The sequence below is a fragment of the Lagopus leucura genome, unplaced genomic scaffold (genome assembly GCF_019238085.1).
Source record: "Lagopus leucura isolate 7727_CA_CO unplaced genomic scaffold, USGS_WTPT01 Super-Scaffold_100002, whole genome shotgun sequence".
NCBI lineage: Eukaryota > Metazoa > Chordata > Aves > Galliformes > Phasianidae > Lagopus > Lagopus leucura.
Window position 1 is genome coordinate 50,377,573 of NW_024962263.1, and position 23,529 is coordinate 50,401,101.

Here is a 23,529-nt window from a genome sequence, read left to right on the forward strand (position 1 = left end):
AAGTTTCCGATCTACGACAGCTGTTAGTACTCCACTGAACATTTCATGTTCAAACCTGTACTTTGAAAATTTGCGCCAGCTTTGCCACAAGCTCCACGATTCAGATGTGGGCACTGCTGCTCACCAGATAGAGCAGACTCAAATGTGCCCCTGGGTTTGGAGGGCGGAACTGCCGGCACCGTGTGCCACACACCAATGAAGCACCGCATATCCACTCTATGCTCTGGCGATCTTTCAACCACAAAGCATTGTTCTGCAACGGCAATTGATACTGAGGAGGAGCAGGAACCTTTTTGTGCACCTAGGAGTAGTTTTTCCAACATGGCACCCTAAGGAATGAAGCTGATATGACTGATAACACTTTGCATATTCAATTCTGAACGAATTTAATAGGTTGAAAGACATTTCCTGTAAGTTGCCTGGAAATAAACAGTCAAGTAAAGGAAAACAGTTACATGGATGTTTCCAGTGAGGAAAAGATTGCAGCCTGAGCTCAGATTTTATTGCATGTTATAAAATCTATTCCACAGAGAGCTAGTGTGTGTGTCTTGAGTATGAAAAAGCTTCATGCACCCTATCATAGGTCATGTAATTGCAATGTGAGACAGAAACCATAATCAATTGGTAATGCTGCTCCTTAAACTACTGACTTTTATCTGTCAATTAAAATCTTTGTATAAAGTCTGTAACATCTTTTGGCATCATTTTTGGTACTAGACTGCATGTAGCAAACTGACTGTTTTAAAATGCTTATTGTAAATATTTTATATGGCTCTCAACCCAATAAGGCAGTGACAGGGAATGCCTGGTATTTGGGGCATCCTGGAGGGGTGAAAATAAATGATGGGTCTCACCCCAGTGGTGCCCTTTGAAGAGACCCTTGTTAGCCAGATAATGCTATGGGACAGTTGTGGTTAAATCCCAGTGGGGCTTTTGGAGTGTCATCCACAAAAGCTTTGCTGAGAGCAGAAGTAATTAGTTCCAGCTGAGCACACAGGCACATAACTTTAGAAAGGTCTGGCTACTTTCATGCCATAAGAGGGGGAAAAAAACAAAGGTATTTCTGTCCAGAAGGCAGGAAAACAAAGGTATTTCTCTCCAGAAGGCTCTGGAAACAGAGAACAGCCTTTTTTATTTTGTTTGATGCTCAGCTAGGTGTGTGTTAGGGGGCATAAGGACTGGAGCTTCAGGATGGAATTGCATTCACTGCCTGCAAAAATTACATGTTCCAATTCACTGGGTAGCAGAATTCCCACAGAACACTCTGCAGAAGTTTCTCAGCTTCACAAGGAAGGCCTCCGAGGGCACTTTTCAGCAGCCCAAGTGCTGACCTTCCTACAGGTGTTCACTGTGTGCAAGACAGTTCCCAGGGACATATGTAAAGCTCTCTCTTGGGAGGTTTTCATAAAGCTTCTAATCTAAACACCGGTATCACTGTGGTTTTTATGTATATCTTTCTGTGTTCTGGCACCTGATAAAAATTGCTTTTTGGGGGAGTGAATGTCACCTGGTGATACCGCAGCTTCCACTGAGGATGTGCTTGGAGTGGAGTTCATCCTGAGGTTATATGTGGGCTCTTCTTTTTTTTCTTTTTCTCCGAGAAACTCCAGGAAATGCATCTGAAAAACTCGACTCCTGTGCTTCTTGTTTGGATTTCTTCCCACTATAAAAGGTACTAGCTAGCTAAAGCCCAGCTGTGCTCAGAAAAGTGACAGCTCAGCAGTTGAACTCCTGTTGTGTACAGAACAGTAAAAGCACAAAACTGCAGGCACGCTCTTGGCCAAGTATTGATGAAGCAGACGTGCAGGTCTATTGTTAGAGTGAGCACTGCTGACTCTTAAATGCCATCAGATGGTTAAGGATAGCAGTTAGGGCTTAAAGGCTCCTCTCCGAGTTCTGGGAAAGAAACTCATAAAAAGCTGCAGAGGCCCTATTGCATTGCTCTGGGTTTTGAGTGGCCACAGAGGCAGTGAGCTGAGCATGCTGCAGGGAGGTGACTTGAGACAAACAGGTCTGGCCGAGCAAGGTGTGCTCTGCCCTTGGTGCGGGCTACCTCAATGCTCTTTCAGTGGGCACAGTGGGTTCCTGGGATTTACTGCAAGCTTCTAAAAACTTTATATATCCAGATTTACAGCACACAGTTTATCCAGTGATAAAACATTCTAAGCACTGTTGTTGAACTGGGATTCATACCTGTGACAAAGCTGAAGTGTTGTCTGGATCAGAATGCTACTAAGCATTGCATACTTTACACCTTTATTAAAGGTATAATTGAGCTGCAAAAGTTGCCCTGCTAACGGCATTATAGACAAAGTGCAAGAAACAATATTTTCAAAGAAACGTTTTGGCTCTCAGTTATATTTCCTCTGCTTAGGACAAGGATGGAAGAAGTACTCAGCTCCCTGCTTAGGAATCCAGCCATGCAACACTAGACAGAAGCAGCGCTTCTTCCTAAATCTAAAGGAACATTCTATCAAACTTCACTTTGCAGTAGAATATGAAAAAAGATGCTCAGTTCTATGGATTTTGTCATGCTAATGTGCTTTCCTAGCACAGTTCTTCCTAATACATTGACTAGTTTGAGTTTAACTTTCACCCATGACTTCCCAAGTGCATCCAGATCCTCACAGAGGCAGCTGTCATGTGCCTTGACAAGAGGAGCAGAAATGATGTAGATAGTGTGGATGGAGCTCTGCACTCACAGACCCCAGCAGCACGGCTCACTCAGAAGCCAGCACCCATCTCTGGCTCTGCAGCACGGCTCCCGGAGCAGACAGAGCTCCCTCTTCCCACCAGAGGGCATTTCCTCACTGCACACGGCCAGATTGATCCTTGCATTGCTTACCAAAAGGGCAGCCAACTGCTTTTGCCCTTTCCTTTCTTCCTTTTTCTCTGTGCTCACAGCAGTCCTGACAAATAAAAAGACTGCTCAACTTCAGTCACACAGGATCAGTTTTAGATGCTGCAGACATCTCTGCAGGCAGGTGACAACACGAAGCTGTGCAAATGCAGCAGGTTTAGAAGCACCCCAACAAACATGTTGGCAGACCCTGGCTGGAGTTGGATCTGGGTGATAGCCTTTTCTCAAGTCCTCTATCTGGCTCAAGGCCATTTCTGTCTGTCTGGCCTGTGCCAAACCCTTTGTTTTGTGCCCTCTTATCATTACTTGTAAGTTCATATAGAAATCCTGGAAAAATACATATGCTGATGTTGTCACCTTCCAATCAACACACTGAAGCATTCCACATGCACACCTTTGTATCTAAGACTGCTGTTCTAGCTCATTGCAATGTAACTCATGTTCTTAGTCTAGCTGTGGCAGCTGGAAGGTGCTCTTTGCTTACTTCAAGATACACTGACAGTGTCAAGCAACGAGCAAACTGGCAACTGCTGTGTATGAAAAATGTGTACTTCTGGTCTGAGAGTAATTCTAAAAACAGAACTTAGAAACCATCTAGATCTACAGCTTTGCCTCCTCTCGTTATTTAAATAATATCTTTCTTCTATCCATGATGTTTTGGATTGTAGTGTGCTGCAGGCTGAACTACTTATCTTTTACCGTATGTAAATGTGAGCAACATTTTACCTGACTGATAGTAGAAGTTTGTGAGTGTTTGAAAACAGTCAGAACAGCACACTGATCTGCATGTATAACTGAGGAACGATTTTTGTGTTATTTGTATACAACAGATATGAATTCAGTGAGGAAAAATATTTCCAGCTTAAGTTTACCAGTAAGACTCTTATTAATCACCTCTATTCATGTCAGCTTGGGACTGGCCAATGCTTGCAAAAGGAAAAGGGAATTTATACGCAAAATAGGGAATTATCTGATCAAAGGAATTAAATAACAGTGAAGTTCTTTATGGATCCGGGCACTTACCTATAAGCAAGATTACTAAAACATCTGTAATGTAATAACCAAACAGGAAAGGCTTCTGCCAAACTTCCACACCAACAATGCCAGTGAGCAGATATGCTGTTATTAACACCTAAGAAAAAAAGATAACACATTTTTAATCCTTTCCTCCTAAGGGCACAGAATTTTGCTTACCATCTCAGTACAAACAGAAATACAGCCCTGCTCTCCACCTGATGCTGGCTGCCAGCAGCCCTGCCAACCACTGCTAAGTCTGTGCTGTCTGGTTCAGTTCCCTGAACTGTTCTGGACCAAGATTAACAGTGAATTATGAAAATTCACTGTACCTCTAAGTCCAAGCAGTCACATTACTTGTAATGCCGTGAGGAGACTGCATACTCACTTATTTTTTCTCAGGTAACACTTGGTAACTTCTATTTTTTCCATTCAGTACAGCTTCTCACTCTGGGATCACAAATATTTTCCAGCCTTACCGTATGATAGAATTTACTACCTTTTTGCTTAGCTTGTTTTTTTGGTTAGATACCACTGTATTTGACTTCATTCACTTCTCCGTATCTAAATTCAAGGCTCTTGCCCTATCATTACATAAATTTTAAAGAATTTTATTGAATGGGGCATCATAGGACCGCACACACAATTTCCTGCGTGAGAACCAAAAGGAGAAGAGCAGGAACAAGAGCAAAAGTTGTGTTTTAGGATTCTGAGAAATATTGGTCTAAATGAAGGATGTATATAATGGGTTTTACAACCCACTACAACAGAGGTAACATTTGGCTCCCTAAGGAGACTGCATTATGTTATCCATAAGACATGACAGATGAACTCTTAGCTCCATCAGATTTGAGGGCAAAACTCCAGCTGGCTTTGACAGAGCCTGAATTTACCCTCACACGTTGCACTCTGAACAGACATTTTTGGCGAGCAATAAAAGAGGAGCTTCGGTATTATCCGCTATTACAGTCAGTATTTTTGGCAGAACACTCACGGGCATCACTGTCAGATGTCAGCACACCTCTAGGAACGGGCGCGCTGAGGCAACGTGCCGTATGGGAAATCCCCGGCCTTGGGACTGGGGGATTCAAGGCTCCCAGGCTGAGGTTGTCTCTCATTTAACAGATGTTGTGTAGGAGAAACACTCTTTGGCTTCAATTCATTGGTATTTTGGTTTCTAGAGAATTGTAAGCAAGCCCCTGCTATCACTGGAATCAGTAGGAATAACCGCTGTGAATTCACTGCAGCACTCTCCAAGGTTTCTTTTAGAATCCTGGGCAATGAGAAGCTGGCTGTGTCCCTGGATTTAAGCTGTGCTAGCAGAAATTGAAGACTGTCAAAATTATTAGACAGAAACTAAGTATGCTAAAAAGCTGTATGTATTTTAGACTGTTTTAAAAGGCATTGATGGTAAAAAATAATAATAATTAAAATGTGCAGCAGTGCTCCCAAGTGCAAAGGTGTAATTCTACCTAAGAAAAGACAGACAGCTTTTTACTGATTGGACTTAGTACTTTTCATGTATAAAGCTAGTCACGAGCAAATAAGCATAATTACAAACTTCCGTAAAATAAGAAGTCCAAATTAAATAATAGTAAATATAGTAAATAATAGTAAAGATTGTATTGCAAGCAAGTATCAGACATATGTGGTATTGGGTTCTGTGGCTTCTGATGAGGCCAATTCCAGGTTTGTCTCAAGATCTCATCTAAGAGGAGGCAATAGCACTTACTAGAGATAGGAATCTGAAAACAGATGGTGTTAATGTGTAGGTTAGTGTGTTTTGCATACAGGCTCATTGGGTATACTGAATTATACAGAAAAGAAATTCAAACATTTTTTCATCTTTGTTGAAACTACACTGGATATGCTTATGAATTTTTATGATTCCACAAAAAAATGACATGAATTGTAGTGCAATATTCAGTGTCTCTAGCACATTACACCAGTATTAATTGCTCATGCCTTGGAGTACTTTCCATTAACACAGTACTCACACTGAACATCTAGGGAGTACAGTCACATAAACACAAGTTTTACACTGACAGTAAGTATGGTATTTTCCTAAAATAATAAAAATTAATGATTTCCCACAAGAGCTTTAGTATGATGTGCAATTTTTCAATTTTCCTTTTTTCCCCAACATTTATTCTTTCAAGAAATAGTTGAAATTGGCATAATTAGCTTATAAACACGGTTTCTTATGTATGTTAAAAAAGCTCATTTTGCATTTAGACACACGGTACGTGGCAGGCAAACAACAAAACACACTGAGGGATTAATTAACTAAGTAGCATTTGAGTGAAATCGTAATCAAATGGTTCAGAAAGAAGGGATCTGATGCAAGATGTGGGCTTTCCCCTTTACCTGTGATATCACCTTGCTCCCACTAAATCTCACAGTGCTCAGAAAGATGCCACAGCCTTCTCTTTTAGGAACCAGGCAGGAGGAGAAGCCATCATGGTCCTTCCAACAATATGACACAGAATTGATGAATCATTTGAGTTGGACAGAAACTTCTATCAGAAACTGTCAGGATGACAGTGCCAAGAGGCTGCTCCTCTCTGCTTGCAGGGTAGTAAGTACAAGGCAGCCTTGTGCCCTGCTCCTTGATGCTGGGCCCACTAACATTCAGCCCCTCGACTGACTCTCCTTCACACTTATCAAAGCTGTATCTCAGGTTTACATGCCATAGTTCCCCATAAAGGGCTGTTTGCTGTAATCAGAGCTAATTGGAGTGCCAGTTACAGCTCAGCTCTTGAAATTAGGTTACCAGCTCTAATGAGTCATCAAAACACAGAAAAATGTGATCAACAAAGTTCCACAAATGTCTCCATTCGTAACAAGATAGTTTTTCCCAGGGTACAACAGCTCTTTTAACACCAAGTTAACGCAGATCCGGTCAGAGGACCATCCGTGTTTATATGCAATGGAGCTGACTCAGCAGCAGTGTTCTGTTCAGGTTGGATATTAGGAAAAATTTCCTCTCCAAAAGAGTGGTAGAGTGGATAAGAGCTGGAATGGGCTGCTCAGGGTGGGGATTGAATCACCACTTCTGGAGGTACTCAAGAAATTATTTAGATGTTGTACTAAGGGACATGGTTTAGTGGGGAAATACTAGTGATAGGTGGGCAGTTGGACTACATGATCTTGGAGGTCTTTTCCAACCTTGGTGATTCTATGATTCTGTAATTTCATGATTCTAAGTTACTTATCTGTACACTTATATTAAAAGCAGTACTTCCTGAGCTTTGTAATGATAATGAAATCCCATGTTCCTGGATGCCATGCGTTTTAAAAGCTGGAGCAGAGGACCTGTCCACCTGAATTTCTGGCATGCCAATGCAATCACATCATACTGCCAGCGGAATCGTTTAAGACAGAGCGCAGAGGCATGCTCATGCAGCAACTCAGCTAGGAATGCCATGTAGGAAATCGTGAACATGGGAGCAGCCTGAAAACAGCCTGCAAGTGCTGCCTCACCCTCTTCCTCTGAATGTGACTGTGGCAACATCTGGTGGACAAGTTGAGGGGGAAAAAAAAAAAACCAAAGCAGCAAGAAAAGCATTTTCTTTCTTGTTTCTCATTAGCCATTTGCTGGTGTTCTTGGTATCCAGTCACTGGAAGTGTTCAAGGTCAAGTCGGATCGGGCACTGGGCAACCTGGTTTAGCAATGGATAACACTGTCTGCAGCGGGGGGGGGGGCTGGAACTGGATGATCTTTGAGGTCTCTACGAACCCAAGTGGGTCTATAACACTGCGATTTTATGAAGAGTGCACCCATCATACAACATTACTGGACCAGTTTGAAAAACAAGAGCAAGGCAGTGTCTATTCCAGAATTAATGTCTTTCATTGGACTACTTAGCACAGCCAGAAAAAAATACATATGGGTCTCTCTGATGTGCACAATATTTGCTTTGAACTAATGTAAAAAATACTACCTCTATCTACACGTTACGTCTCGTTTTTTTGCTCACAGACGATCACAACTACAAAAGCTGATTTTAGCAGATGGAAAAACGGACGTAGAGACATTTCAATAATACAGTCTACCACCACTGTTGATGATTGTGCAATTGAGCATTAAAAAACCCTTACATTTATATGCTTATTATTTTGACTGTAAGTTAATCATCACAGAAGTTGCTAGAAAGAAAGCACATAGGACAGCAATTCCGCATCAAAGGGGAAGAGGAAGTAACACTTGTTAGCACCTTGCATCCAAGATAATCAAAACAGTTTACAAACTCTACTGAAATTAAGCCTCACCACAAATCTGTGAGGTGGGGAAATGTTATTACATTATTTCCCAGATGGGAAAGCTGCTGCAGGGGCCTAGGTCACTGAAAGGCACTGGAAGATTTAACAGTACGGCTTCATGAGTTGATATCCACTCCCACATTTAAGCACTCACACAGTTCTGATGAGGTTGCAATCAAAAAGATCTTTCTAAATGTGCATATATTTATCTGTGGCGATCACCCAAGCAACAAGTGAAATTGGTTTGAGCACAGCCATTCATCTCTGGCTGAAAGGACTTCACTGAGAAGCCTTGCACAGACACAGCAGAAACTCGCAGACCAGCTGGCTGCCTAATGTCTTAGTGCTGAGCCAACTTCTTCTCCCAGAACCTATTTCCTAGGAGATAAAACAGATGCACCACAGCTGGACCACCGTCTCCGAGCTGTTCTCAAACAACTGGATTCTGATTATGTTTACAGCAATACATCTGCAGCCGTTAATTCAAATACCATATTTCCATTAACACACATATTTGAATGTTTGTCAGACTTCTTTTCAATTATGGCTGTATCTTTTATCCCATGCCTGGGACAGGAATCTCAGAATTCTGTGAGTTTGCTTTTCAGACTGCAAGAGTCTGGCTATCTGGCTGTCTCAGAGACTAGGCAGCCCCAAAATCCAAGCACAGGGCCCTTGGCAACACGTGATGCTGCTGCCACTGCTACCATTCATTTGCACAGTGAGGTCACTACGGCAAGCGGCGACCTCACTGCTCGTGTTTGTGAAGATGTCCATCTTGTGGCAGGGCTGTAAGCTGGGCAAGAAGTCAGCTTCAAGGTGGCTGTGGACTGATAAATGATTCGCGTTCTGAATCATGTTTACATAATTCCCAAATAATTAATCTAACATTTTTCAAGGGTGGAAATCACCTGACAACAGTGGATGCTCACTGAATATGTACAGTGCTGTTTATATTATCACATTCAGTTTAAGACTTAGGAGAACTGGTCAGGCCTAGTACACACCTGTGTAATTACTTTAATAAACTCTGGACTAATTTGCACACTGTTCAGAACCTAGTTTTGGTGGGAAATTGCTTACGGCTTTGGAGACCATAACAATTTTTGTTAATTTCACAAATCAAAGGCAGTTAAACGACATTCTCATGCATGCCATCCAGTTGCTAAGCTTGCTGCAAATCTTTTTTTTTCCCACAAGGCAATGAATCCCCAATGCTGATAATTTGCTTGAGAATGCCCTTTCTTTGCAAATGCAGGAAATTTTTCTAAATTACTTCTAGGGTTATTCAATTTCACACTCAAACTTTTAGCCAAATACATTTGCCTTGAGCTATGTTTTTTTTCTATTTCAGTAATATTATGCAAACACTAACATAGTTAAAAAAATAAAAATAAAACAGGAATGATAAATACTTACCACTTGGCTTAAATCGTATCCCCAAGGAAGAAAAAGAACTCCTGTGTTATATTTCTCCCAGTGTGAACACATAAAGTTAAACAAGACAATGCTTAAATACATATACATTGTATATACAGAAACTCCAGTCTTCCCATTGTCCCGGGAACAGACAGAAAAAAAAGAGAGTGCAAAAATGGAGGTAGCCCAGCTGTCCAGCCCATGGTCAAACAGTTCTCCCAGAGGACTACTGGACTGAGTCCTTCGAGCATGCTTCCCATCTATGGAATCTGAAAGGGTTGGAAAGGAAAAAGAAACAAAGGATTAGAACACAACAAGAAGAGTAGTTTTCTCACATAGACTTTACTACATATATGTTTTTATATATATATGCATACAATTTACTGCAATATGTACCTGGGAAAAATGCACTTTTGACAGCAAACTGAAGCACAGTCATCTCAAAACCAGCATATTTAGGACTGCCTCAGTTCTCATGTAATATTGTTCTTACCTCAGTTCTTCTATTAAAAGCCAACATCCTCACAACCGTTAGAAACACATTCAGAAACATTTGTCTCCAGTGGCCTTAACACACTTTCATGTCAGTCCCTGCAGACAGTGTCTCAGTGAACGTGCAGGAAAGTGCCCACATGGCTTCATGCCCACCTGTTGCTGTTGTGGGCATTCTGACATTTCACGGAGAATGCTTGTGGGTAGATTTACTAAGGCATTTCATAGAATCACAGAATATCCCGAATTAGAAGGGATGCACAAGGATCAGTGAGCCCAACCCCTGGCTCCACAGGACCACCTTATATCTGAGAGCATAGTCCAAACACTCCTTGACTCCAACAGCTCGGGGCCGTGCCCACTGCCCTGGGCAGCCTGCTCCATGCCCACTGCCCTCTGGTGCAGACCCTTTCCCTAACCCCAGTTCCCCTCCCCTGATGCAGCTCCGTGCCGTTCCCTCAAGCCCTGTCACTGTCACAGGGAGTAGAGCTTGGCGCTGCCCCTCCGCTCCCTGTGAGGAGCTGGTGCTTGAAAGATGGCCAAGCGCTGTAATGGCTCTCACACTGCAATACGGTTTGTCACTGTGGCCAGAGCCACCCTGAGAGTTCCCTGCTGCTGAGCAGGGGAAGACATGCAGCTTGCTCAGCTCACAGAAAAACAGCCAGACCTTTTGTGTTCTTCTAGGTCTGGGTCACTGAACAGAGTTGGCTCTGGGAAATACAAAAAGCAATGGAGCTGGCACAAAGGAGAGGTGGGGAAGGCAGGGAGGTGGAAGGCCTGGCAGCCAAAAACTGTCTTAAACTTACTATCAAATCATGCCCTCAGACTCTGCTATGCAGCCCCGCTGGTGAGGATGTTTAGTAGTAGTTTCTTTATTAAAGTTCAGTGCAGGAGAAGGTTCAGTACACAGGATGAACCTCTTCAGAAAAAGTAAACAGAAAAATTCTTAAAAATTACTTGGTGTAATAGCTAGGAGAATATATTTTTTATTATTATTTTACTTGGAAGTTACCACAGCCAACAATTATTGGCTGTTGATAGCATTATTAACCCCGAGTTGACTGAAGGGACAATTTTGCAGAGTGAGACCAAAATCCACAGCTGCTATAGATCATATGCAGCTTTTCTGGATTATTTGGCAGCACTGGGTTTTGTTTAATGTAAATATACTTCAGGGAACTAAACCAGAAAAACATGGAATTTCATTTTGTCACAGAATGTAGACTATCTCCCTATTGTCACACCTGCACAGCTGTGAGATATTCTTGCCTCAGATACAAATGTCTTGAGGCAGTTCTCACAGCTCTAAAAACCTCAAAGTGCTCCCTTCTCAAGCCACATTCTCTCTCCATTAACATTGCCATTGAGTTAGCAGCACCTTACTGAAACATGCAGAAAGAAAACTGCGTATAAGCCTGAGGTTACCTGAATAATGTATTAGAAGTGCAGAAATTCTTTAGTCTGTTAAATGATGCTTCTGAAACTTAGCTAGCAATCAGATATCTGAACACTGAGCACTGTATGGTCTTTCTTGTTTCAAGAACATCTATCCCAGATTAGACAGATCTCAGTTTTAGGGTTAGTTCTTTTTTAAAAAAAATGAGGATGATAAAAGATTGGTCTATTGTAGTGGCAATGCTTAGTCATAACCTGTACCAGTGACTGAGAACCTGATGAGAAGGCAGGACCAACCCAGGGGAGCTCAGGTGTATGCAATGAACCTGAGTGACAAGAAAGGGTGGATCCTGGATCCCAGACTTCATTTAAGGGTTGGCAGTGGAGGCAAGGGTGTCTTGTTGGAGATCCTTGTATCCAGGAGGTCTTTTGAAGGTAAGAAGTTTCTTTCCTTTGTTTCTCTGTCCCCAGCTGTTGTATTTGAGGAAGCCCTCACTTGCCGTAGCCTAGGATCTTGCTTCTCTGCTGTCAGTGCTGTGCCTTCTGTCACATTACAGTCTATTCATAAGTTATTTTAGGTTTTCTCAAGGGAATACTCACATAAGATACTAAACTATGTACATCACAATGAAACAGTGGCCTTCATGTTTTTGGAATATTTTAATTTTAAAAAAATCTTACATGAATAATGTCAAGAAGCATACTGCTTCTAATTATAACGCATGTGGGAAGAAATACAGTAACTTTGTAAAGCATATGTAAAACTAGACTTTCACAAAATCTTATATATATATATATATATTTTTTATTTTTTTTTTCCATTCAATTTCACCAGCTTTTCAAGGTATTGAAAATATTTTCTGCTTTAGGTGTCAGTTTGAAATCATTTATGATAATAACTGTATGCCATAGTGGACATACATTGCATCACATTTCTGTTGCTTTAGAATTCTCGTATTATTTATCATGAAGGTTCACAAATCTTCAGTTTTATTAAAGTTTATATAACTTTTAAGCATTGGAATTCAAAATAATAGTGAAAAATAGTCCCCTTTATGGAAAGGGAAAATTAACCAAGCCACCTTAACAAAGAGGGGGAAAAAAGAGCAGTATGTTAGGGAATTTGGAGAGAGTAACTGTGTCATTAAAAAGAAGCTGAGAGAGATTTAAGTTGCATATTTGGTTAGTTACTATGGCTCTTTGCAGTCTTCCAAAGGGAAAACTTTGGCCATAGAGAATTAAATCTGAGACTAAATATTTTATATAGTGGCTTGGACAGCAGATACAAAAATCTACATATACATTAGTTCATTATTGCTTGTACTGTCAGCATCATGTTCCCTACCTTCCAAGTATTAGAAACGATAGGCCTCACTGGCAAAATCTACTGTAAAAACCTCCAAAGCTCAATATCCAGACAGCTTTTTGAGATGTTATACAATAAATTCCTATGAAATTCCTATTTATGAAACAACGGCTATTTGATTAACTTTCTCACAGTTACAAAGAAAACAGTTGATGTAAAAGAAGCTGCTGCTTCTGATAACGATTAAGGAAAGTTGCTTAGGAAATCTGACTGGTAATCAATGTCAAGTGGTGGTTGTCCCAGTGATGTTTATGATACAAACAAAAACAAAGACATTCTGCAGAAAGTAGTTCTGGCACAAACTCCAATGTGAATGTGAAATGCTAAGGTACTCAAAGTACAGAGGGAAGTGTCTGCACGATGGAAAACAAAAGGGCTAATGAAGATAGTTCCACATACATGAGTCTGACACTAAAAGTGCTCAGCATGTGTAGAACACAGGCATCTAGTCCAGATATCTGAAGTATGGCACACAACTACATGGCTACGCTGCACAATGCAGTGCCTTACAAGAACCAGCTCCAGAAGAGAAGATACTTCCATGCAATACTGTGCAATGCTTGTAAATATATCAGCTTGAATCCCTCCCAAAATGAGCTCTGATGTACTGCCTGCTTTTTCAGAGTTAGCTTTGGAGGGGAATGTATCCATCTGGTGCAGATGTCACTCTGAGACCTGCAACAGTTTATGTCTACATCTGAACTCACTGAGGTGTAGCTTCACACAACTGCACAGCAAGGTGTGCTGGACCTAGAAATACTATCTTGGTATACTGGTAAAAGTAAATATGGAATATAAAACAAAAAATGCTGTTGATATGTTATTAAAGAAAAGCAGCCCTAGAAGAGACAAAAAAAAAAAAAAGTACCCCATCTCCATTAGATGCTCAGGATAATGGAGTTGTCCACACCCTCTCTGCTGACACAGGCCATAAGCACTGAAGTGTCTCTCAGATTAAAATGCTACATTCATTTTCCTTTCTCTCTGCTTTGTCTTTTATTTTCCCTGACTTTGAAAGCAATCTCTGAAAATGCAGGTGTCAGGTACTTTTTCAGAACATCACTCCTGTGTGCCAACCATTTTCAGAAAACCCAGCAATAACTGCTGCTATGTAATGATCTTTATTTATATTATAACTTCACAAACATCTACACTTTGAAGAGAGATAAGGGAGCACTCATAGGAGCACAAAAGTATCTTTAAAAATTGGTGGTTTTTTAACCCTCCTGGTTTTCATTTTTATTTTTATTTTCAACTTAGAACTTAGAGAGAGATCAATAATTTCTCTGTTATGATTCTTTTGGAAGCAGTACAAGGGAGCCAGTAGATCAAACTATACGAAGCATCAATCATTCCATCGTACTTTACCTAAGGCATAAGCGCAGAAGGTGGTAAAAGCACTGAACAGCCACACCCAGGTTGGAACACGTCCAGGGCTGGTACCTGAAAAATGCAGCAGTGGTTAATATCAAAGCACTCCACCAAGACGGACAGACAGACATGAACGAGCTGCCACTGATGAGCCCCCAGTGTCAAAGATAGTGAAATGTTTTGAAGGAAATATCAGAAAACTAGTTAATGTTTATGAAAAATCCTTCAAAAAACAAAAACCAAACACATCTGGAAACTGTAGTTTTTAAGCTTGATCATTTTTATTAGTGTAAATACGGGTTTTGTTTATCAGTTTTCCGTACAAATCCGAACAGGAGACTTTTGCCTAGGTCATAATAGGTAACCCTTTTAGTGTGGGTAACCCTTTTGACTAGGTCAGATATTAGTACTTTTTTTTTTTTTCCTTTTGATAAGGTGCCTGATAACTTTGAGTGAATGCAAAAAAGAAAGTTGAATTGGACTGAACCCAAGGTTCTGTTATCTGTCAGTAACCCAAGGCTACCTTTTCTCTTTTCAAGAAATCAATGGTTTTTCCAAAGGGTGTTCTATTTAAACTGTCTGTAACCCAGTAAGGGCTACCACAGCAGCCATTCATGTGCAGCCTCCATCCAGCACCCATGTGTGAGGCTTGCACCCAGGACTGCAGGGGGAGGCTGGCACCTGAGGCAAGGCCCCTCAGACCACCTGCCCCTCAGTGCCTTGCCTTGCCAGCAGGAAAGAGAAGAAGGCGCTTCCTGGCTCCTAGCTGCATGTTTTCAAACTGCAGAATGAAAGACAGCTGTCCAGGAAATTGGGGCTTTTATTTCTGATCCTGTGCATGAAATTGATATGCAATATTCAAAAGATTCATTGGATTGCATGAGCGTTTTCAATTCAGAAATGATGGATGCTGTTCTCCTGTGAAGCTAAGAGCAGGCCTGCAGACTACACACAAAAGAACAAACTTTGTCACAAATCCTTCATGTTTAGTATGTATCCACCTAATGCAATTATCCTGTCAAAGGTTCTGTGCTGGATTCTCTACTATTACAGAACTTGGTAATTATCAGCTTCATTGATTGAAAGGCAAGTGTTGAAGTATGAATATAGGCAACCCAAGCTTCATGACACCTCAGAATTTGATGTTCATACAAGACTATTTTTGTACCAAAACTGCTTGCACATCACTCTTCCCACAGAATTGTTGTAATATACATACTACAAAAGACTACCACACAAAATCCAACCACAGGCATAAGAAATTAAAAGTGATTTAAAAAGTCTAATGCAGTTATTCTGGAACATGAAGTGCTGGAGTGCTAAATTTTCCCCAGATTGTCTAATTTAAAGAAAAGCAAATATTTTTATATATTAGTTATCTGGGAGAAGCTTGCTACTGGCTGTAGGTCTTTTTTTTCAACAACTGATCTGAGAAGACCAGAACTGAACAATGCCTACACTCAGGAACAACTCCAAGGAACTTTCAACTTGGACTCTCACAAGGAGAAAATGGAGATTTGGACTTGGAGTGAGAGAATTTCAGGATACATTTGTTTAGAAATTTTTTGGGGGAGTCTAGAATAGTGAAAGGATATAAAAATGGAAGGGGAATCAACACACTTGTGACATGGATTCAGGTATTAGGAAATGTGAAACCAATGAAAACTTTATGAAGAATGTTAGGCTGTTCTTTGAGTGTTCATTAAAATCCTGGCATGGACTTTAAATAAAATGAGATATTATCATAGAGTTCGAACAGCATATGCTGAAACCTATATTTAGGGATGAAATTCAGTTTTTCCAATAAAAAAGATCTAAATTTATCATGCCATGCATGAGGTCAGACCCTACTATATGTACATTATGGGAGTGAGAGGAAGATTCAGGTATCTGTTTCCCCTGTATCATACATAAGAAATTGTAATTGTAAAAAATAATAATAATAATAATAAATTACAGTATGAGGATATTTACCCGAAGCAGTGTAGTCCCAGTCATAAAAAGATATTAGAAAATAGTTAACTAAAATCATGACAAATCCAGAAAAGGTGAGCAGGTTTGGAGCAATCCACAAAGGCACTATCTGTTAAAGAGAAAAGGAGAAATCTAAGAAATCAGGTTTCAAATTAAAAGTCCTATTTTGATGAAATGTTTCGTGTTTTCATCAGGAGATGAGAAGCCTGTAAACAACGTCAGTAATACTTAGATTTGTGAATGTTTTTCCATTTTGAATTTACCATTCAGGTTTTTTTTTAAGTGCTTTATTTTCACATGTCATCATTTTGCCTGATCTTCGAGACTGCAGTGAAAGCTTAATGTAAAAATGTTGTATTTCCTCAATTACGTGCTCTCCTTCTTCTCTTCAACACAAGGGAAAGCTTCTCATTGCTCTGTATACTGCAAACGAAAGAGGCCTGCAGCACCCCAGTGTGGCAATTCAGCATCAACGTGGCAGGGTTTTGTCAGGCTTCCTACTTCCAACTGCAGCAAGGAAATCTCTTCTGTAGTATGCTAATAATTCCCAACTCAGAATAGCAACAAAATCATACACTTCTAGGTTCAGAAGAACTCTGTGTTACAAATAGTTCCCTACTTCTCCAGACAGTAACTTTCTGCAGGGTCTCCATCTTTACCTATAAATCATAAACATTACTTTTTTTTTTTTCTTTTTTTCTTTTTTTTTTTTACTTTGTGGAGTGTAGAAACAGATTCTGTTTCCTCCTAAGCCAGTAATTCTTTGTCCCATTAACCCTTTTCAACCATTTATCTCCTATGGCTTTAAGGTATTCTTTATACTGCCATCAGGGCAATGCTCTTTCCAAATTGCCCATTTGCTTCAAAATGTTTTCTGAGGTTACATACACAGCATCCTGCATTGTTTTTTAGACAGAAAACATGTGCACAAATATTGATCAAACAGCAGCCACTGATATATACAAAATATAAAAATACTGGAGGATTATAATCAAATCCTCTGGACTGTTTTAGGACTGAAAATGTATATGAAGGTGGACTTAAACACTGTAACATATTAGAAAACAGCATAAATATTGTAGAAAAAAGGAGTAGAATAATTTCATACACTAATATTGTTTTGAAATCCAACTCGTTAATTTGTTTGGAATAGGTAAACAGATGGATGAATAGATGTTAGTTTATATACATTTTATATTTCCTCTATCCTAAAAATTGTATATAAAAATAAGAATGTTGGACAGATCAATCATCATGATTAGATCCTTGCTTTGCTAGTACTGTACAGCCGAGGAATAATATTCCAGATAATCAGTACAACTGATAACGTGCACTGTAAACTCAAAAGTCAGATGAAATTTTCTGAATACTTTTCAACTATGTATCTTCATTGCTTTATTTAATAACGTTGGAAAAAATATTAATTCTGATAGCTGCATTCTTTACCACTAGGATTTTGTCACTAATTTTAAAATACTGTATGTCAGATCTTACAGTAATTGAAGTACATAATGTAATGCACACAATTGCTGTGCAGATGTATGCTTATATCATTCTGAATTTCTGAAACCCCAATTCTAAAGCCCTCAGAACAATTGATGGCAAACGTTTGCCGAAGTTCCTCTCAGGGAACTCCCGAGGAAGAGTAAAGCAGCGGCATGCTCTGGATGTAAGTGACAGAGCACACCTCCTTCTTTCTGTACAGGGGATGCAGAACCATAAAATCACTGAAGTCCTAAGACCACCTAGTCCAACCATCAACCCACCCTCACCATGCCCACTAACCACATCCCTCAGTGCCACATCCGCGTGCTTCATGAACGCTTCCAGGATGGTGACTCTACCACCTCACTGGGCAGCCTGTGCCACTGCCTCATTGCTCTTTCTGAGAAAAAAATTTTCCTAATATCCAACCTGAACCTCCCCTGATGCAACTTAAGGTCGTTTTCTCTCATCCTATTGGAACTTACTAAGATAGAGATTTTAGTACAAATACAAACCTGTATTTTACGGATTGCACACTTTTACAGGTAGGTCCAATCCTTTGGCTAGCAGATGTGCAATGAAAAACGGTTACAGGAGTTGTGTCCTTAGGAAAAGATCCCTTCCTCTCATTACAGTCACTGTTTCAATCCTTTACTGACCTAAACTGCCCATGTATTTGGAAAATATTCCAAGTGCAAAATCTCTGTTGTTGTATTCAATATCCCTTATTCTTTTGTCAAGCATTACACTACTATTGTCTTATTTCATAAATTGTAAATTAAAGTGTAGTAATGACTAACTTCACAAATACATTGGAAAACCAAAGCCTGACTTCACTAGCACCATAGTATACTAATTAAGGACACTTTTTGGATCTTTACTGTCTAATTAACAGACAGCAGAAAGCTAACACATCCATGCACTACACGATTAATACAGCTGGAGGCTCCAGTGGGAAGAATCATATCTGCTCTTTTGCAAAACCATTCCATACTTCAACCTTTTAAAAAACCTACTTCTACAAAATACCGATGCCTGTTTTAACAGGCCCACAGTCACTCATGCTAAAAGCCTTAATACAGACAACAAATATTTTAATACAATTGATTGCCTATTTGGATAATGAGTTGAGAAGTACCTGTATTTCTATAAGGCTCTGTTCAAACTTGAGATATTCCTTAAGTAGGTCACCTGAGACCGCTAGAATTCTACTCATGCACAGTTCTAATAATAAAATCAAAGTTCATAAAGGGACCTGGGGAGGTGGTTAATTGACTTCAGTGGAGATGGCATACACCTGTGTCTCCTACTGGGACTTCCTCCTTTTATTGTTCCCACACAGACGTGACTCCTCATGAATACAAACGCAGGAAGAAGAGTGCAGTAGCCAAGTAATGCTGCCTATTATCTGCCAGACAGCATGTGATGGTTATTTATTATAAAACACAAACCTTAATTAAAGGCATAAGAATCATGCAACGGATTAAATAATTCCTAAGAAGAAATGTCCACAGTTGCATAATCAGAATAATTTTAAATAACATGCAGAAAAAATTGTTAATCTATAGTTTCACACAGGTTACAGGCAGCAACTCTACAGGCCTTGGTTCTGCACTCCTATCTCTCACTTTCAGCCCTGTGCTCAGCTTTGGTTTCTACTCTGGACAAAATCATACTCAGCTAGCATACAAGGAGGTTGAAGGTATCTGAAGAGGTCAGACTTTTCAAAGGACCTATCGCCTTGTGCTCAGTGAGTATGACAAACAATGCACTGCTTTCCTTCCAGGAAAACTCCCGTGGCAGGATGATTGGAACTAGATGATCTTTGAGGACCCAAGCCATCCTATGATTCAATGACTATTATTCCAAAACTCTGCAGCTGCAGAAGAACTCAACCCCAAGGTAGGTTTATCTTTGTGGTGCTCTTCTTTCAGTCTGGATCCCTCAGATCGCAGAGCAAACATGCAGCAAAGCCTCCGCTCATCTCCTGCATGGGACTCAGAGTGGGGGTCTCTCATTTTTTGTCCCCACATTATGATGGAAATGGAAACAAATTTCTCATAACTAAATCACTGAATTCAGCTTGGGTCTTGGAATTTCTTTCATATCGGCTCCAGTTATTTTCTAATTCTGAAGTTAGGATGTGCAATTACAAAATTACATTGAGGTAATGCACAAGAGATTACAATTTTCTGCTATATCGAGCATAAGCAACAGCTGGATTATAAAACCCAAATATGGCAGATTCTGACCGCATGCATACATTTTCTTGCATATACATTTCCTTTCAAGTCTACTCCAATCCAAAGATTTCCACTTCAGAGACAGATGCAGTGGTCTCTGCTTCCTTGAAGATCAATAAAGTTTACGATTATTGAGATCCAGCTTCTGCTTTTGCCAACAACAGCAAAACTAATATTGAGCAGCTTTATATTTAAGAACTGAAGATCATAATGCATTCAAGAGATGCCATCTCCCAATCGTTATGGTGATCATGGTAACTGCTCTCATTTTCAGCTTCTTAGAGAAACGTCTGGCTCCCTGGAGCAAGTACCCAGGGGAGAAAATGAGACAGCACTTGCATAAAATCACTTGCACAGCAGAGATTCAGTCACACTGTTGTTAGGTGGCATATGCTGAACAAAAATAATGTGTACCACTTAAACCCTTTAATGCCTGCAAAGCTGTTTAATGAAAGATATAACCGAAACTGATGATTTTTGCATAATGGTAAAGAAAAAGATACAACCTTGCTTTTCAAAAAACAAAAAAAAACAAAACAAACAAACAAAAAAAAACACATCTAAATCCAAACATATTCATCCTAAATATAGCTATATATCCAGTAATACGGGTTCTTTCATATACATGTCCTAATTTCAGCTTTACTGATCAATACGTATCCTTAAATGAAAATACTTCTTCTATTTAAAACAAATTCTTCCATTTTTGTGTGACGTTTCTGTTTAGTAAGACTCTTACCTTAATGATTTTGTTCCAGATGGGCTGCATGACATACACTGATAAAGGATTTGTATCCACAGCACTGTACTGTGAGGAAAAAAGCGAAGATTTAAAACAAAGCACTATTTTTCCATACATATTTTTCCATCACTGGATACCATCCAACATCTAAGAGAAATAATTCTGGGTGTGACTGGTGCAAATTTATTTGATACTGATGACCCTTCTTACAGCTTGAATTTAGTTTGAAAGCACTGACCTGGTTTACATTTATCTTGCAGGTATCTCTATGTTCAAACAGAAAGATTTGGGCTGATGAAATAGCAAAGAGTTGCATTTTACTGTTAAACTCTTCATCATTTTGCAAGCTGTCCTATAAGACTCTGCATTTGTAATGTATTTTTGATTTAATATCTTTTGATGGATAATTAGGGAGCTCATAAACAGGAGGGAGAACAACTTTTTAAATGGTCAGACAGTGATAGGACGGGGAGAATGTCTTTAAACTGAAAGAGGGGAGATTTATTTTAGATGCTAGCAAGAAATATTTCACTCAGAGGGCAGTGAGGTGCTGGCACAGCTGCCCAGAGAAGCTGTGGAGTCCCATCCCTGGAGGCACCCACGGCCAGTTTGGATGGGGCCTTGGGCAGCTGAGCTGCTAGAGTGCAGTCCTGCACATGGCAGGGGGTTGGAGATGCATGGGCTTCAAGGTCCCCTTGAAAGGTCTTTCAAACCTTTGTTATTATGACTGATTGATCTTTTGATAGTACATGCTGCCTAGTCTGAACCAGCCACGCACTTTGCCTATATTAACACCAGAAATAACAGTAATACAAAGCTATGAAATCCTTATGCTAATAGAATAGTCAGGTGGTGATTAATTCAGATGAGAATGGAGGAAATCCTCTGAAAATGGGGTGAAAAAAATCAAAGTATTCATTAGCACTACTGAGGCACATCCTTACTATAGATGTTATTCAAAGACTACTTGAGGTATGTGACAACTTACTGACCAGCAGCCTCTGTTAATTCAAACATGCCTAGACAAGAAGGCACAGGATGTCACCTCAGCTCCTGGTCCTTCTGTTTTGACTTTCTCCTCCTCACCTCAGCCCTTCAAAACCAAGAATAATGTCATACAATCCTTGCTAAATAACAGCAGCAAAATGGGGCTTTCTACCCAAGGTATGCACTGGCTTTCCTGAACAACTACTTGTTCCCAGGAGGAGACTAGGAAAAATAATCTCATTTATTTGGAACTATTTTCTCACTCTTACATAGATATATTTTGGAAAACATGCAACGTGGTGAAATTTTTGTTTGCTTGATGGTTTCCAAAGTCAAGTAAACAAAAAATCAAAATAATCTTTGTTTGTTAGTAAAAACACATGAGGATTACGACCAGGTTACATAGAGACATTCCAAAAACCCTCACACTGATCCTCCTTCCATCTGCAGATGAGCCACAGTCCTCTGGGAAGGAAAAGAGCATTAAGGAGATGTGAAGAAGAACAGAAAGTTGCTCTTCTCTCATACAGTAATTTCTTCTAGTCAGATGAAAGGAAATGCACATGGAAAAAATATGCTTGAGTTTTCTCTCCTGGCAAAACTAATACTTAAAATCTATATAGTTTAACACTCTGCTTCAAAGAAGCTACTAACCTCAAGGTCGTTAAATCCTCAGCAATTTAATGTTCACAGCTTCTCAGAAAAGCAAATTACTTGGTAAAACATCCATATTATAATGAATGAACATTAACATGAGATTGCACCAGAACTTTATTTGAAAATAGTACTGCAAATTGCTATTGCATAACTGCCATTTTCTGGGCATTACACTTACACTAAAAGACCAAAGTGGAGGACGAGGCTGCTGGAGGTGTTTAAGTGCAAGGGTGAGGCAATTACTAAGCACTCCCCAGCAACCCCTTCCTGCACTTGATAGGGGGTCCTGGTTGTCCTTTTATTTATATCAAGAAGAAGGACTTGGAATTATCAGAAAGTTTTACTAATTATTACATAAAGGAAGCTGCAATAGTTGGGAGAGAATGGCAGTAGGAGGAGAACAGGAAAAGTGGCATTATCCATCTCCATCTCCTAGGCTCAGAAATGCTTACTGTGTATTTTAAAATAGCTGATGTCTCCTTGAAAGATATCTGCTTTCCCTCTCAGTGTTAGGAATGGCTTCTGTTAGAGCTAGAAGTGAGGACAATACAAAGAGCAGGCAGGATGCACAGACAGCAATGCACACAGACACACGTATGTACAACACTTGTAAGATGTGTTCTCACTGAGCTCCTGCAGGATGACCTCTGCTCAGCACAGCATCGAGACCTAGGTGTTCAGGGGGTCAAGTGAGGGAATGGAGGTTTGAACAGTAGGAAATGTAAGAGTATGTAAAGAAAAGTAAGCAGGAAAAATGAGAGAAAAGACAACGAGCAGAAGCAAAGTTAGGCAACACAGAAGAAAGAAGAGTGGGCAAACAGGAGACAACCTGCCCAGAACAGAAGAGAAGAGGCAGATCATCAGTGGGTCAAAAGCAGCCTTCATGACCAAGCTCTGCACAGCTGAACACACAAGACAAATGTTACCTCTAGCTGTCATCCACACAGCTTAGCAGTGCCTCCAGCTGTTACCAGCTGATCACATCCACACCTCAACACACTTGGTGGAGGGGTCTGAGGCCTTGTTATCTGTACAACTCCTACCTCATTAGCACTGAGTCTGTTTCAGTACTAGAGGATCTGAAAGAACCTGGACAGTAAGTTGTAACCCAGAGTGAACCTTCAAAGACCCAAATGTGCAGATTGGGATAGGGATGAAGAATGGTGAAAGCCACACAATGGTGCACAACACCTACAGGATGGACTATTTCCAAAACAAAATCTTACTACAGCCTTGCAGAGAAAATGGAAAAGAGAAGGAG

The 23,529-nt window shown here is 40.1% G+C and overlaps 1 protein-coding gene across 1 annotated transcript in view; it reads right to left on the reverse strand.

Annotated features, from left to right (window-relative positions):
• The window catches only part of LOC122179260 (ethanolaminephosphotransferase 1-like), a 48,203-nt gene that overhangs the window by 14,912 nt on the left and 9,762 nt on the right, over nt 1–23,529 (reverse strand). The window contains exons 2-6 of the mRNA XM_042870023.1: nt 20,622–20,690; nt 16,155–16,263; nt 14,178–14,252; nt 9,557–9,825; nt 3,884–3,992 (exon numbers count right to left, since the gene is read on the reverse strand). Coding sequence (XP_042725957.1) covers nt 3,884–3,992; nt 9,557–9,825; nt 14,178–14,252; nt 16,155–16,263; nt 20,622–20,690 — 631 coding nt within the window. The remainder of the gene's footprint in view (nt 1–3,883; nt 3,993–9,556; nt 9,826–14,177; nt 14,253–16,154; nt 16,264–20,621; nt 20,691–23,529) is intronic.